At 38.0% G+C, this 16,685-nt stretch overlaps 1 protein-coding gene across 4 annotated transcripts in view; it reads left to right on the plus strand.

Moving 5' to 3' along the window:
• The window catches only part of MOB2 (MOB kinase activator 2), a 120,256-nt gene extending 109,290 nt beyond the window's left edge, over positions 1 to 10,966 (plus strand). For all 4 annotated transcript variants that reach the window (XM_034416859.3, XM_034416857.3, XM_034416858.3 and 1 more), the window contains exons 2-5: positions 2,375 to 2,535; positions 4,339 to 4,432; positions 8,786 to 8,910; positions 9,621 to 10,966. In XM_034416859.3, coding sequence (XP_034272750.1) covers positions 2,375 to 2,535; positions 4,339 to 4,432; positions 8,786 to 8,910; positions 9,621 to 9,961 — 721 coding nt within the window. In that variant the 3' untranslated portion in view covers positions 9,962 to 10,966. The remainder of the gene's footprint in view (positions 1 to 2,374; positions 2,536 to 4,338; positions 4,433 to 8,785; positions 8,911 to 9,620) is intronic.
• Positions 10,967 to 16,685: the final 5,719 nt, after the last annotated feature.

The raw sequence follows: 16,685 nt of genomic DNA on the forward strand, positions 1-16,685 counted from the left end.
ATGTGCCTTCCAGCCCTAAATAGTTGAGACCCTTGGATGCTTTATGTTGCTTTGTCAAGCTGAAAACAGATAGCTCAGCAAATTACATGCATTCTGAGTAAGCAGGCTTTAATATCAATTATATAACCAGTCATGTTTTGTTTATTTTTAATTTCAAGATCTTCGCTTCTTAAAATACCTCCCTGATTGATTGATTGTATGCTTACCTTATGATGGCTGTTTGGTTTCTTGACGTAATAATGTCTTCTTTGTCCTCTTCTCTTCCTCCTTGTGGCTATTTGCTCTTGCCTAAAAGCATACAATGTATTTTTTTCAATCTCACCTTTGAAGTAGCAGCAGTCTTCCATCTTAAATGAGGAAATGTAACAATATGAATTGTTATCTTTAGTATGATGTTTTCCTCCACAGGAAAACAGTGGTACCACTTTTTCTTGCTACTGTCAATAGCTCGACTGTAATAATTTGAAGCAGACTCTATAATTTTTTCGTCACCCAGGAGGGTCAAATTCCAGCTCATCCTGCTTAGTAAATAGTACCAATCTACTTGAAATGAGGCATTTCACCTGAAGCTAGCAAAAAAAGTCAACCAACCCAAGTTTACCTGTAGTTTACTTCCATCCAAAGAGAAACCCTATTAAAAGAATCTCTTTGAATGTGGCAAAATGGTCCATGTTTGCCTTTAAACTTTACTCAGAGTTAGATATATAGAATCATTAAATTAAAAGGATGCTCAAAGGTCACTGAGCTTAACCTGTTACTGGAGCAAGAAATCCATTACGATTACACCTCAGGCTGAGGACTCTGTAATATTAAACTCCATCTCACTCAATTTTTGAAGTAATTGCAATTTTGGCAAATATTATTTTTAGGACTACTGCATTCTTTGTTCTTTGTCTATTCCTTAGCTTTTCAAATCCTTTTCTATGATGAGATTTTCCTTAAAGAACATACCACACAACTCCAGCCAGTTTGTCTGCAGTTATCAAGAGGTTGAACAGGACTTTCTTTGGAATGAGGCAAACACAGGGTGGTGTGCTTTCTTCACTAGCTTGAGGCAAAGAGCTGTGTTTCAACTGGACTTGTTCTGTTTACTAGTTGGACAAATGGATCCAATGATTGTAGCTTGGCACTGCAGAAGAAGAGGTCAGTCCGATGGCCTCCAATGATAATAGTTCATTAGACTAAAAAATAAAGATTCAGGTTTTTTCACAAGTGCATGAATCTCCACATTCCTTTTTGCTGAATAGTATTTGGCATTTGAATCATGACTCTGCTTGAATGGAGGCCAGAGGAAAAGCATAAGCCTGACTCGATGGGAGACAACCTAGGAACCTGAGCTTTACAGCCTTGAAGTATCTGGAGAAAAATTGAGGTGTAAATGAAAAGAAAGAAATTTGTGAGTCAGAATCTCACTTCATTAAATGTAAAATACCCCCTAAAAAAAGGCTATAGTATCACAAAAGTGATTCTTACAAGAGCATGGGACTTACAGATTTATTTTAATATAATTCAGAGTCAAGAAACAAATACAACAAAATTGAAATAAAGCTTTTGAAGTTCCATATATCTTTTTTTTAAAAAATTCACAGCACTTCTTATCAATACTGACAAACTGTTAGTGACTAAGTTATTCTGTATATTTAACAATCCACAATGCCATTTGTCAATAATGTACATATATGTAGCCATATATTATTAGGATATATATTAGGAACTATACAAGAACTATAAACAGAACAGAATAACAGAGTTGGAAGGGACTTTGGATATCTTCTACTCCAACCCTCTGCTGAGGCAGGAAACCCTGTATAATTCCAGATAAGTGGCTATCCAGTCTCTTCTTAAAAGCCTCCAGTGATGGAGCATCCACAATTTCTGAAGGCAAACCATTCCACTGGTTAATTGTCTTCACTGTTAAGAAATTTCTCCTTAATTCTAGGTAGCTTATCTCCTTGATTAGTAAAACAAAACTTCATTCTCTTATTGTTTGAAATAGCAAACTTTACTTTGGACTCCTTTCCTATTGTATAAAATTCAACTCCCAGAATTCTCAGAACACCAGCAAAAAACCCTGAAGTTGAAGATATTGTTTTACAATCTGGATTATGGAAGTACACACATAAAAAGGGGTTTTTTCTTTTCTTTTAAGAAGATTAGAATGAAAATTGGGGATTGGAACTGTGCAAAAGAGGGAGTAGCTGCTTTCTTAATCTCACACAAAAAGAACCATACGACATTATGGCGTGATTGTAGTGTTAGTAGATGTTTCAGAGAAATGTTGGAGGTTAGGCTAAGTTGGAGAAAATGTAAATTTAGATAACCTACATTTCTGATTTTAATCCATGATCTACTTTTTTCTCCTTTTCCTTTGCAGGAAATCCAAGGGAAAACCAAATGGTAAAAAGCCTGCAACAGAGGAAAAGAAACTGTATCTTGAACCAGAATATACGAAGTCCAGGATTACTGACTTTGAATTCAAAGAATTAGTTATATTACCACGTGAAATAGATCTTAATGAGTGGCTAGCTAGCAACAGTAAGTATTATGAGATTTGCAACAACTGAACATTGTGTTGGTTGTTTTTCATAATCAAAGGTGTTCTTTAGTGAAAAAGTAGATAAAAGGAGAATCTTACTTCCTGACAGCTAGCTGGAAAAGGACCTTCCTGAAATCCAAGCTTTGATTTCTGCTTAGATTCCGGGAGTGATCCTTTTCAGCCAGCCTCTTTGAGAGTGAAAGAGCTGCTTTGCAGAGTGTCTATGGAGATTCTCAAGCATCCAGGTCATGGTTGTCTCAAAGGTGCTTTAAAAAGGCAATTGGACTTTCTTAGTTTTTTCTTTGAAAATGTTTAGCTTCTCATCCAAGAAGCTTCTTTTGAAGAATGTGAGGAACCCTCCATTAGTTGATGAGAGCAGCATGGGAGGGAGCCTGTTCATGTGTGTGTGTGTGTATGAGTCTTGTGATATGTGGGGGTGGGTGGTAGTGCGTGGGGAGAGGGCAGCTGGGGTTTTTGCTGGTGCTGAGAGCTCTCCCTTCCAAGGATGCTTAATGAGGATAATGGGAAGTGCCTGGTTCCTGGTCTTTGGGCACTTGGTTTTGGGGATGAGGCTGCCAAAGGAGTGGAGGAGCACTATGGAGAAGTACTGTGAGAGTCAGGGAGTGGGCCACTCACTGGGAACACAGAATCATTGTCTTATACTAGTTTCACAGTCCAGTTCTTGGTCTCTTATCAGTTATGTGTGCTTTCAGAACAGCACTTCTAGTATTACACCTCTGGCCCGCGAGCTGCATTGGCTTTTGAGTTCAATTCAAGGGGCTGTTTTTAACCTTTAAAGCCCCTTATGACATGGACCAGATTATCTGAATGATTACCTCTCTCCAATTACATTGGCCCATCCCATTAGATTTACCAGAGTAAGTAGTTGCAAATACCATCCATCAGGGTCTTTATTTGGTGGGTGCTAGGAAGCAGGCCTTCTCTGCTGTAATACCTGCCTTATGGACCACTCTCCCCACCCACCCCCAAAGTCAGATTAGCTCTGTCCCTGTTATGATTCCAGAATTCCCTCAAGACTTGGTTATGTCATCAGATTTGGGGTCTGAGATCACTGGAACACTCATAAATGGCTCAGTTACAGATGATTCTTTACTTTCTTTTTGTGGCTTTATATATTTTATTTTTATAATGTCTTTTTATTTTTATATTGCTTTTGTTTTATAGCAACTATTTTATGTATTTGTTGTTTTTATTTATTGTTGAATGCTGCCCATTTCTGTGAGATGGTTCATCATATAAATGAGATATAAATGAGATGATGATATATGATAGATAGATAGATAGATAGATAGATAGATAGATAGATAGATAGATAGATAGATAGATAGATAGATAGATAGATAGATAGATAGATAGATAGAGATAGATAGATAGAGAATAAAAAGATGTGTTTACCTCCTTCTTGAAGGCTGTATGGGTGGGGGCCATCCTTGCCTCATGGACAAACTCTTTTAAAGGAAGGGAATTTAATTTATAGGGAATGTACCCCATCATGGCCCCTCTTTTGTACTTACTGGTAGCAGGAGAAACCTTAGAGAGTGCTGCCTACTGCCTAGTGATTTAGATAGGCTGAGGAGAAATTGTTGGTGAAAGGCATTCCCTAAGACACCCAGGGCCAGCTATGGCTAATACAATTGTCAGCAAGAAAATGCTTGGGTGGTTGTGATAATGCTGAATCAACGTTTTCACTTATGTCTAATTTCCCTGCTCTTAAGCCCTCTTTTTTAGCCTCCAAACATGCAGAGTAATAATGGAAACTTTGGTGTTCTTTTGTCTTTCAGCAACAACATTCTTCCACCATATCAATTTACAGTATAGTACCATCTCTGAATTCTGTACAGGAGAGTCGTGTCAGACCATGGCAGTATGCAATACGTAAGTTGTAGCTTTTTTGTTGTATTTTGATGGCATGAATGTTTCTTCTTTTCCAATTGAGGGATGCAAAACAATTGTCTCTCTGAGGCTGAATGTTTTTGAAAATAATAACATTCTTCAGAGTGTAAAAATAGCATTACTTTATCATTACTCTTGAAAGAAGAAAATGCTCAGAATTCATAGGGAAAAAGTAATGCAAATAGCATTGTCACTGGACTTCAGTTAATGTTAATAAAAGGCAAAATCTACCTAGCAAGCATTTAAATTTGCAGGTGGATATTTCACTATTTCCATCCACCCTTCTAGTTTGATATTCCTAAGGACAAATATACTGGTAGTAATTGGGGTGGTGTTCCAAAAATGTTCCAAAAAACATTAACATTTAAATTGTTTAGATTCATCAGCCTTTCTATGTGCTTTTGCTCATTGCTTAATGAATAACATTCTCTGCAACTAGAGATATCTTTGTAGCATAAATTAAGTACTGTTAGAACAATAGCTATGCCTCTATTGGGTCTACTACTGGCTGACCTTTGCATATTTGTTCTATGGTAGAATAATTTAAAAAATCATTTGTGGCAGGAGTGTGTGTTTCTTTGTGTCTGTTTAGCTGTTACTACACTATACTAGGAAGCTTCTCTATAGATGGTTTCTTAAGGATTCACCTGTTTTTAAGACTATCGCTCCATTTTATTCGTTTCTGTGGCCAGATCTCACCAGTTTTTTTATTGTGTATAGAGACTAAGACTTGCCAATCTGAGCAGCACCTTTGAGCTTGCCTAGAGACAGATGTCAAAGTTTAATGTTTAACCTCTTCTTTTGTTTCTTTGCTAAAATGGGCACTTCCCCTACTGATTGTGTGAAGCGAGATTTTCCTGTTGCTACTGTTTTCTCTTTGCCCTTTGATCTTTTTAAAAACTTTCATATGGAATTTATTTTCTTCAGCTTATGACTGTTTAAAAGCACATAAGACACAACTTAAATCCTCTTTTGAGTACTATGAAAACATCTCATAGTCTAACCTTGTTTCTGAAAATGGTTGCGTGCAAAGTACCATTTTTGTGCTCTGAGCCAATATTTGTTAACATATCCTCCACACAAAACAATTTTGTTTGTACACGAAAGATTCCTTAACAAAATGAGGGTGGTAGGCTTAAGCCTAAGTTTTTATAAAGATATAAAATTTGTCAGTTTCATCTTTTTCTACACAGAAAAGTTTTTGTTTCTCTATCAAAAATGGAGATATGTACAATAAATTGTGCTGGTTCAGAGGGAGTACCAGAACACTTAGAAAAATAGACCAACCAAAGCACAGAGGCCCCTCCCACATATTCTAAAACTTTCAGAAAAAGCCTTTCAGAAGGTTAGGAAGTGTCTGGATCCTGGACACTTCAGAGATTGCCCACTTTTGCACTAGAAACTTTTCTTGTCTACTGAAATTTTAGATTTAGATTTTATTCTTAACATGCAAGCTCAGGGAACATAGACTGTTGTTGTTTCTTAATCTTTGTTTTGGAGTGACTCCTGGACTTCTTCATCCATGTCGATAAACAAAGGCATGTGATAATTTTCGCCCACATTCTGTCCTTATTAGTCTGCATAGATGAATAAAGGTCGTTTATGCTCATCCTATTTGGGATCATGACAGAATACTAGATTTGAGTTTTTGGAATATTCCCCTTTAATCTCCTGGTAAAAATGAGACACAGGAAAGGCCCTTGGCAAGGATATTATCTAACTGCTGACCTCCAACCATTAGGCAAAAGGAACAAAGTCTTACATTTGGAAAACAAAATCTTGTCCTTTTGGAAATGCAGTCTTGTTTTAGAGATTCTTCAGTGACTCCAATAATGATCAGAACAGCTTGAATTTGGAGGAATTCCATCCCTATTCTCTTTGCTTGCAACTGGGTTTAAAAAAAAATCTCATCAAGACTCAAATTCTTCTTCTCTATCAAGAATGAGCGTTGTTGTTGTTGTTTAGATAGCATTTTGAAGGTGGGTTGGGCTCCATGGACAGAATATTTGAAACTGACAAAATTCCGTTAGTGATAGTACAAACTGGTAATTGATGTTGCTTCATACAATAAGGTTCTCACTAAACAATGGTAAAAATAGTAACAGTGTAAAATTTTCAGCTTGTTGCCCTCCAATTAGAATTATGACTTTACATTTTTCTAGCCAGCATTGCCAATGGTCTTCCTGGCTGGGAGAGAGAAGACAACATAGCTAATGGGGTCAACGTTAGGCTGGCTGAAGTTAATTAAACACCAAAACTGATGATAAACCTCACAATGAATGGAGTTGTGTAGTTTATTTCTTGAAGATGAAGAACATTAAATTTAAAATCCCATTTGTACAATTTATACAATTTAATTTTTTCCAGGAGCTCAGGTCATTGTTCACACTACTCCATCTTCTATGTTTTTTCTCCACAAGAATCACCTCTGGGACAGGTGGGACTGAGCGCAAAGACACTCAGTTGAGCTCCCATGGCTGGCTTGAAACAGGGGCGTCAAGTTTCAACTTCTTAGCCACCGCCCTGCTCTGGCTCTGCAAATAATAACACACCTATGACAATTAAGTATGTGTCATATATTTTCCCTCAACAGTGTAAGACTTCATTGAATATTAAGCTAATTATAAATGCTGGTACTAGTCTTAGACATGTGCTGGCTCCATTAAAAATTCACTAATACAGTCTGAAGCCTCATGAATGAAATGCATCTTTAGATGTAATACTCATTCCTTTTAAAAATGTCACGGAAAGAGCACATAATCTTTATTCATATAGTTGTGATGAAAATACCTCCTTTGAAGGAGCTTTTTGAATTGATGTGATACTTCTCAGAAATGTTTGAATTCCCCTCTTCATAATAGATTAATGTTTATCACCACCACAAACTACAATTTATACTTAAAAATGCACATAAAATGTAGTTTTCTGTTTAAGACTAGTTAAAGAAGCGTGCTAGCTACTGTATGGGATTTATTATGTTAAAGTTATCTGTTATTATGCTGCCATCTCCTGACAGCTCATGTTACTATACAAAATCAGCTGCATTTGCATGTATCAGCCTGTGGTTGAAAACCAGAATCCGAGATCTTACAATTCTGCATTGAGTTGTTTACTTTTAAATTTCGTTTTTATGTTCTATTAATATGATGGAAACCTGCATTTGAATACGGAAGGATATGCTCAGAGAAAGATTAATTCAACAGAATATATGTTCAATTTAAATACATTTTTAAATTAAATATAGTTCATTTTTTAAATTGGAACTTTGTAAATTGTTGCCTGTAACTACAATCCTCCATTTCATGGGATGAAGCCTTTAGCATAATACTTTTCATCAACTGAACAAAATTTCTACTTATTTTATGAAAAAGTAACTGTCTTTCCACTTGACTCAGTACAATGTACACATCTGTTTAAATCCGTAACACATATGATGAAAGTTATGTCAAGAATGAAGTGGGGATATTAATTCTTTAAATCAAGATTTCTAGGAACTGTTTGGGTTTTTTTCTCAATTGAAAATGAATCTGGAACTAAAGACAGCAAATGCTCCTATTTGCTAACTTTGAAAACAAAATAAGGCTGTTCCATTTTCAAGTACTGTTTCCTTAAAACCTGAGACTGAAGTGTCTCCATATGTATATAGTAAATCTTTAAAATAGTCATTCTGTGATGAACAGGTTTATGAAAACTACATTGCTGAAGGGTTGTGTCACCTCACCTAAAACAGCATCCTAAAGTATGACTAGGGCCTCTTAGTGTTTTTCTGCAATTGAAGCATAGGATAAAGCTTACAGTAGTTCTCCCATCTGTAGGATCTGCTTTTTAAAGTAGAACAAGGGTTCATAGAATTGCTTTATAAACAAATGGCAGTTGCTGAAACTTATTCCTGACCCAAGCACTACAGCCCTATCACTCATGACACCAGACTCTCACCAATTTCTAGTTTTACAAACTTCATTCTAAAATTACAATGGAGAGCTTAAGCTCTAATAACAGTATTCTAAAAATTTAATTGGTATTTTTAGCTGCTCAGTTAAAGCAGAATTGTTTGCTTTCTGGTGGGCTTGAGGTAAGCTAGTTTTTCAGGTTGAGAGCTGCACTTGGGCTTTGTGTGGTGTGGTTTGGTTGTGTGTAAAGAGAGAATTTAAACACACATTGTATTTCAGTTATTTTTTAAATCCCCCAACTCTTTGCTGACTTCTTTCCATGATAACTGTAGGGGTGAATAGAATCACAAAAAATAATCATGGGAGCCTCATGTGTGGGTTATAGCTTATCTGGTAACTTACATATCCAGAACAGATATTACCATACTAATCATTCTCTTCACAGACAATACTACTGGTATGATGAACGAGGAAAGAAGATCAAATGTACAGCCCCTCAATATGTTGACTTTGTCATGAGTTCAGTGCAGAAGTTAGTGACAGATGAGGATGTCTTTCCTACTAAATATGGTATGTTTATTCGCAGAAAAAAACCCTAACTCAGCCAGATTTTTATGGCTTTCATTCATTGCTGTTTGAGCCAATTTAAATTAAATGAACTTACATCATATCTCATTTCATTTGTGCACAGTACTGCTACTCGTTTTACATTATTACCTCTAGTTCAGCAACAGACTTGACTAAAAATGTTTTCCATCTAAAATCTGTAATGTATTATGGTTGAGGATTGAAATAATCACCTTCTCCAAAATGAGCACGTCACACTTTTTGAGCACAAAAAAAGACTTCTCAGGCTTCTCAACCTAATACGTATCTAATAGAGTTGATTGAAGAAACGTATAGTGCAGTAGCCTGAACAGGTGTTGTTCATGACTGAGTTGTAGGCCATCACTACTGAAGCCGAAGGGGCTTCAGCTGGTCTCGTCTTCTCCCGGCTTTAGAGCCCTGAAAGAGTAGGAAGTAAGGCTGACTGGACAATCATTGCAGAAGCCCAATTAGCTGGGCTTCTTTTCCCCAGAGGAACACCAATTGCCCTGTAGGAAGGCGTCTTAAGAAATGTGCTGTTTGTTTGAAACAATATTTCATGAATTATTATTTTAGTGTTTTTAATTGCTTGCCTCAGGAGAATTTTTCAAGTAAACAAATATTTTCAGAAGTTCCAACTGAAGATGATGGGCTTCTCTTCCTTTCACTCTCCCTCCTTTTCACTTTCACAACAGGCAAAGAATTCCCAAACTCATTTGAGTCCCTAGTGAAGAAGATCTGCAAGTATCTGTTCCATGTGCTAGCCCACATCTATTCGTCACACTTCAAGGAAACACTGGCACTGGAATTGCATGGACATTTGAACACACTCTACGTACACTTCATCCTTTTCATCCGGGAGTTTAATCTGGTGGACCCTAAAGAAACAACCATCATGGATGACCTCACAGAGATCCTCTGCAGCAGCAGTGGGAGCAGTAGTAGTAACGGAAGCGGCAATGGCGGCGGTGGTGGTGGCAGCAGCGGCAGCAGCAGTAGTAGTGCAGTAGCACAGAACCACGTGAAGGAGAGATGAGTCTTCCCAACCAGAGCAAAACCAACGCTAACACTTTTTTTAAAAAAAGGAAATTACTCTCTATTCTCGGATGTATGCGTATGTATATGTGCTTATGTGTGTGTATATATATAACAATATATATATATATATATATATATACAGACATACACAACCAAGACAGCTTAAGCAACTATGCTGCCACCACAGGACATGTAGACACAAGGGACTGTATGGAGTTTTGGTTAAATGCATCATCCTTGGCAAGACGTTGCACCAGTTCTGTGGGGATTTTTTTCCCTTCCCTCCATTTCTCTCCTGTTTCTTCCTTAGCCAATGGATTATGAGTGCTGTTTTTAAGAGATGAACCACATTTTTTGAGTTGGGCTACTGCTTTTGTGTTCCTTTTTTCCCCCACATTCTGCCCACTTCCTTTTGGGAAGTGGTCCATATCTTTCAATGCAAGCTCTCTTTTATCTGTCTCATTTCCTCTCTAAGATGGTGGTACTACCATTTTTTTTTAAAAAAAGTTGTAAACCATGACTTAACATGTAAAGTGGCTTACATGGGGGGCACATTGAGACTTGTCTTTGTTTTTACTTCAGTTGACCCTTTTCCTTCCCTTCCCTCAGACCTTTTGCATCAACCCTTCATTGGGTTTTAATGGGGAGGAAAATTGTTTTGGCCCAACTAAAGTAGCAATAAGGCTTCCAGTGCACTTAAGGAAGGTGGTTCCCTGATCTCCCTGGCCTCAGTGTGTGGATCTTGAAAACACCCACAAAAGTTCTGGCATTTTTAGAGAGAAATGCCAGAAGATATACTAGCCAGGGGAGGAATCCCACCCTGTGGTAAAAGCCATGACTGCTTCTTCTTCGCCAAAGGGGGCCTGAGACAGGATGGGAAGGGGGCACACAGTCTGCCACCACTATGCTAAGAGAGATGGCTGTTGGCATATAATTATGTTGTTGGCTTATTTTAGTTCATCTGTCCAATAATAATAATAATAATAAATTCTATCAGACACAAGTTGCATTTTTTTTGCTGCATTAGCAGGCATTATTTGTATTTCTTTGCATGGTAGAAATGTAAAGTTAAAGGTTCATTGGACATACCATGGAAAGTTGCTTATGGGTTGATTTGGGGTTTTTTCCCCCCATTTGCATTTTATTTTCCTAAGATATGATACTAAGCCTGAAGATACTAAGCCTGATGTTTTCCATTCGAGTTACACATCCTTCTGATAAATATTTGGCATTTCTTCTTTTCCCATTTCATTATAAACAAACTCAGCCCTTTTCTGATCACATCAAGGGAAAGATTTCCTGTGAAGTTCAAGTTCAATTTTCAGGGATAATGTGTTTCAACTGCTGTGAGAATCAGTATTCTGCTCAGATTAGGTTGCACTCAAGAACTAATTTACATTCTCTCATGTTATGATTTCTTTATTTCAAAAACATGGTGTTAATATGGGACAGGGAGAAGACTCTTTAAAATATCTTAAGTGAAACTATTTTTCCTCTTAGATGTGTTCTTTTTATAAAAAGTCAAATATAAAGGTTTCCCCTATCCCAGTGATGGCGAACCTTTTGGACACCAAGTGCCCAAATTGCATGCAAATGCATGCTCAAATAGAAAGGTGCATGCACACAAACGCATGCATACACAGACAGGCATGTGGACAGGCATGCGGACATGCGTGCATGCACAGCAGAGACCTGAAGACCAGCTGGCTGGTGGGAGGCAGGGCATCCCAACACTGGCAGTGCGGCAAGAGGTAAGAACTTTTTCTTTCGTGAGCTTCTGTTTCGTCGTTTGCAGGGAAACAGAAACTCACAAAAGAAACGCCACGGAGATCTGACCTGGGGCGACAGTGTGTGTGCCAGCAGAGAGGGCTATGGGTGCCACCACTGGCATGTGTGCCATAGGTTCACCATCACAGCCCTATCCAGTCGTGTCTGACTCTAGGGGGCAGTGCTCATCTCCATTTCCCAGCTGAGGGAGCCAATGTTATCTGAAGACACTTCATGGTTATGTGGCCAGCATGACTATACGCTGAGGTGCATCTGGACTCTAGACCCTTAAGAGACTTATTTTGTTCTTGCTTTAAGTCCTTTTATTACAAATGGTTTTCTTTTGTTAGAAGTTACTATTTTAACAGCTGCCTGGTATCATTTGAAAGTTTTACTTTTGTTTGTCTTAACTGATCATTTAATACCCTGAAGGTTTTTTTAAATAAAGGCACAATAATTATTATTGCCACTAGTACTTCCTACAGGTAAGACTTCTTTTGAACACTGTTCTAGTAGTTTTTAGTCCAGTATAATATTTGAAGAGGCATGGTGGCCCAGCAGTTAAGATGATGAGCTTGTTGGCTGAAAGGATAGCATTCAAGACCCAAGTACTGCACAATGGAGTGAGCTCCCTTTCCTGCCCAAGCTCCTGCCCAGCTAGCAGTTCAAAAGCATGCAAATGTGAGTAGATAAACAGATACCACCTCAGTAGGAAGGTAACAGTGTTTCCTGCACCTCAGTATATAGTCATGCTGGCCACATAACTGCGAAGATGCAGTCATGGAAAAGTAATGTTCACTTTTTGATCTTTATCGCAGAACTCTGCTTATGGATGAAACCCCTTCTGTACAAACATAGTTTTCCCAAATTGCATTTCCATGTCTGATGAGCCAGAACACTATTACCAAAAACATTGTTACAGGCATGCCTTAGGACTGCTCAACTTTGGCACTGGGTGAGTGAAAAATTTGAAAGAAAGCTATCTTAGTCGTAGGGACATTAAATATCTTATTGGGCAAACTGCATTTTAATTTATTTAATTGAATAACAGAATAACAAGATTATTGATTAATTAGAAACTAATGGTTCCTAATGTTCAAAGGAAAGTATGGCACTCATGAAAAGAGAATGAAATTGGCAAAGGGACAGACTCACTATTCCTTCTAGCTTAAACTGCATTGTAGCTAATGTGTCATAAAATAGATAGTCCTTGGTTTATGACCACAATTGAACCTAAAATTTATGTTGCTAAGTGAGAAATTTGTTAAGTAAGTTTTGCCCCATTTTACAACTTGTTTACAATTTGTTAAGTGAATCACTAAAAAGGTAAAGGTTCCCCTCGCATATATGTGCTAGTCGTTCCCAACTCTAGGGGGCAGTATTCATACCCGTTCAAAGCCAAAGAGCCAGCACTGTCAGAAGACGTCTCCATGGTCATGTGGCCAGCATGAATAAACACCAAAGGCGCATGGAACACTGTTGCCTTCCCACCAAAGGTGGTCCCTATTTTTCTACTTGCATTTCTTACATGCTTTCAAATGCTAGGTTGGCAGAAGCTGGGACAAGTAACGGGCGCTCACCCCATTACGCGGCACTAGGGATTCGAACCACTGAACTGCTGACCTTTCGATCGACAAGCTCAGCATCTTAGCCACTGAGCCATCACGTCCCCAGTGAATCACTGCAGCCATGTTAAATTAGTAACACGGTTGTGAGGTGAATCTGGCTTCCCCATTGATTTTGCTTGTCAGAAGGTCACAAAAGGGGATCACATGACTCCAGGACACTGCAAATGTCATAAATATGAGTCAGTTGTCAAGCATCCAAATTTAAATCCCGTGACCATGGGGATGCTGCAACGGTTGTGTGAAAAATGATCATAAATTACTTTTTTTCAGTGCCGTTGTAACTTTGAACATTCACTAAATGAACTGTTGTAAATCGAAGACTACCTGTAGTTCATTTATAGTATTTTCAGTCAATGATCTTCAGAGTTTATACATATCAAAAAAAAAATCTGCCCCTACAATTGCAAATGGAGTAGCCTCTCTTCTGTTAAAAGGCATAATTATGAACAATGGCTGATCAGGCAATTTCTGATGTGACCAAAAAGACACCGAAAGTGGAAAGTACAAGTGACACTTTATCTTCTTTACTGTACCCAGATGATTGGAAGGAACTCTGGCTTATGCTATCATAGAGAGAAATAGGCAGTAACTGTAACAGTCAGAAGGAATAACCTCAAAGAACAGGAAGAAGAAGAGCCACAACTAAGACAATGGTTAGCTAAAAGAAACTTGAGTCTGTGGCAGGAATGAAACCTGAGAAAACGCCTCACACCTAAATGTCTATGGAGATTCTAGGTTATGGTTGTCCCAAAGGTGTTTTTTCAAGAGGCAATTGGACTTTCTGATTTTTCTTCTGAAGACATTTTGCTTCTCATCCAAGAAGCTTCTTCAGCTCTGGCTGGATTCCTTCCCTTCACCATCCAGTCAAAACTGAAGAAGGTTCTTGGATGAAAAGCAAAATGTCTTCAAAGAAAAACCAGAAAGTCCAGTCGCCTCTTGAAAAAGCACCTTTGGGATGCCTCATACCTAGTTCCTAGGCAGATAAAGGGAGGAAGGCAGAAGCACAATAAGACTTGTGGGAGTGTTACTATAATCTAATAATAATATTTGCATGCATAACTTGGATTTCCTAATGTTCTACTGTACATTAAACTGCTGAACTTCCCTCATCCAATAGCAGCATCTCCATTTCTCTGCGGTGTAAAATGTGTTTACTTGTGCACACATTTTACTATATAATAAGAAATATGAAATATAAATGAATAGTGTATGATGATTTAATAATACATAAATAACATGGGCATGATAGAGATCAGGGAACAGGAAGTTTTAACTGCTGTTTCTTAATATGTAATGATGCTGACTGAATATTATCCAAGGCCATTTAATTCCAACCTCAGCTATCACCTCACTGGAATTTCAGCTTCCACAGATACAGCTACTGATACTAGAAACTAATTTTATTTATAAATTGGATTGTCACACTGATCCAGTGTAAAATTACAGCTATGTTTGAGGGAAGGAAACAATGTATTTTTTTTAACAATATATAATTTTTACAGTGATCTCAAAGACTAAATAGTTGATTAATTTTTCTTGCAAGAACTTCAATTTCTATTAAACACATCATTCCTGCAGTTCTGAATTGACACAGCTTGCACACAACTAGCTTTTTATTATGTACAAAGTCTTCTACATTAAAATTCATATTCATCCCTGGAAAATTTATTAAGCAAAAATTAATGACTTCATTGATCCATGTACAGAAAACTGCACTGCTTAAAAGTGATCCAAAGTAACGTTTGTTGTTATATAATGTAAAAGGTAAAGACTAATTGATGCCATTGTGCCCTTCAAACATAAATTCCTTACATATTAGGCAGCCAATTAATCACCAAATTCAAAATTCAGGTATAGCACAACACATCCAATGCATCAGCATAAACGAATGACTTTATCTTTGACATTGTAATTTCCTTTTTCGCCATCAGCAAAGATACAACTCTTGGGTTTGAGGCTGCTTACTTCTAAATTGTACGAAGAACGGTTGCAGGAATTGGGTATGTACAGGCTAATGAAAAGAAGGACTAGGGGTAACATGATAACAATCTTCCAATATCTCAGGGGTTGCCACAAAGAAGAGGGGTCCACCTATTCCCCAAAGCGCCTGAAGGCAGGTCAAGAAGCAATGGATGGAAACTAGTCAAGAAGAGGAGCAACCTAGACCTAAGGAGAAATTTACTGGTGGTGAGAACAATTAATCAATGAAACAACTTGCCTCCAAAAGTTGTGGGTGACAGAACTGGAGACAACATATTCCTATCCTGTGGAGGAAAACCCTTCTCTTCAGTCTTATACTCTGTCTCTATAAAAAAAGCTGCATCAGTGTGGGAAATTAAGATGACTTCTGATAACTGCACCAATTGATCAGTGGGGACTGAGAACAGGCTCAGATTCAATCAGCAGCTGCAAAACCTAAGCCTGACAAGGAAATGACAACCTCCAGAAGCAATCAGACTTGAGGTAGTAAATAGTTAAGACTAAAGGTGACTTAGATAAGTCTCTCCTACAACAAATAAAAAACAGGCTGTCCTTGTTTAGTGACTGCCTCAAACAGTGGCTGCAATCATGATGGTGATGAAAACATAATTTTGTGGCCAATGCCTGCATTTATAATCTATATAGCATCTCTCTCTCAGTACATGTTGTCCTGTACCTCATTCATGTTTTGCTCTACCCTTCCAGAGTGCAGAGATTTCCTAAAAAGCTATCTGTTCCTGAGTTGCTTTCCTCCACAATACATTTCTGAAAAGGGCTAACCATATGTTAATAAGCTCAGCTCTGTGACCTTAATTAATTGATTAGGACAGTGGTGCTTGCAGCTACTGCCCGAAATCACAAATGACAAGACCCTGATCGATTTCACACTAAAGGCTTTTGTTTGCCTCCTAAGGATTCATGGCTTGCAGCCTCAAGTGTACTGGGCAAACTGCTGGTGCTAAGACATTCCTTTCAATGCATATTCCCCATTGTGTGCTTGTTCACTCTCTTGTAGTCCCTTCCTCTCCAAGGAATGTAAATATGAACATCAATTCTCTTCTTGCTAATTATCCCAGCACTGAGGTGAGTATTCCAAAGGATGGGAGGATGGAGGAAAGAGGCTCTGAGGTTTGCCTTTTGTCTGACATAAACACAATTGCAGTCACATGATTTTCACCTTGTAACCACTTTGTTTATTGACCGAGATGCTGGAACCAATTGTAGTTATTAAATGAGGACTATCCTTACTGTTTAGCACCTCAAACACCAATGTCTGGTGTCAGATGGAACCTAACACAAAAAGCATCAAACCTAAGTCAATAAGAACAAGGATGTCAGATCTCCCTC

Source organism: Pantherophis guttatus, chromosome 1 (genome assembly GCF_059756535.1).
Source record: "Pantherophis guttatus breed Tessera chromosome 1, ASM5975653v1, whole genome shotgun sequence".
NCBI classification, from domain to species: Eukaryota; Metazoa; Chordata; class Lepidosauria; order Squamata; family Colubridae; genus Pantherophis; species Pantherophis guttatus.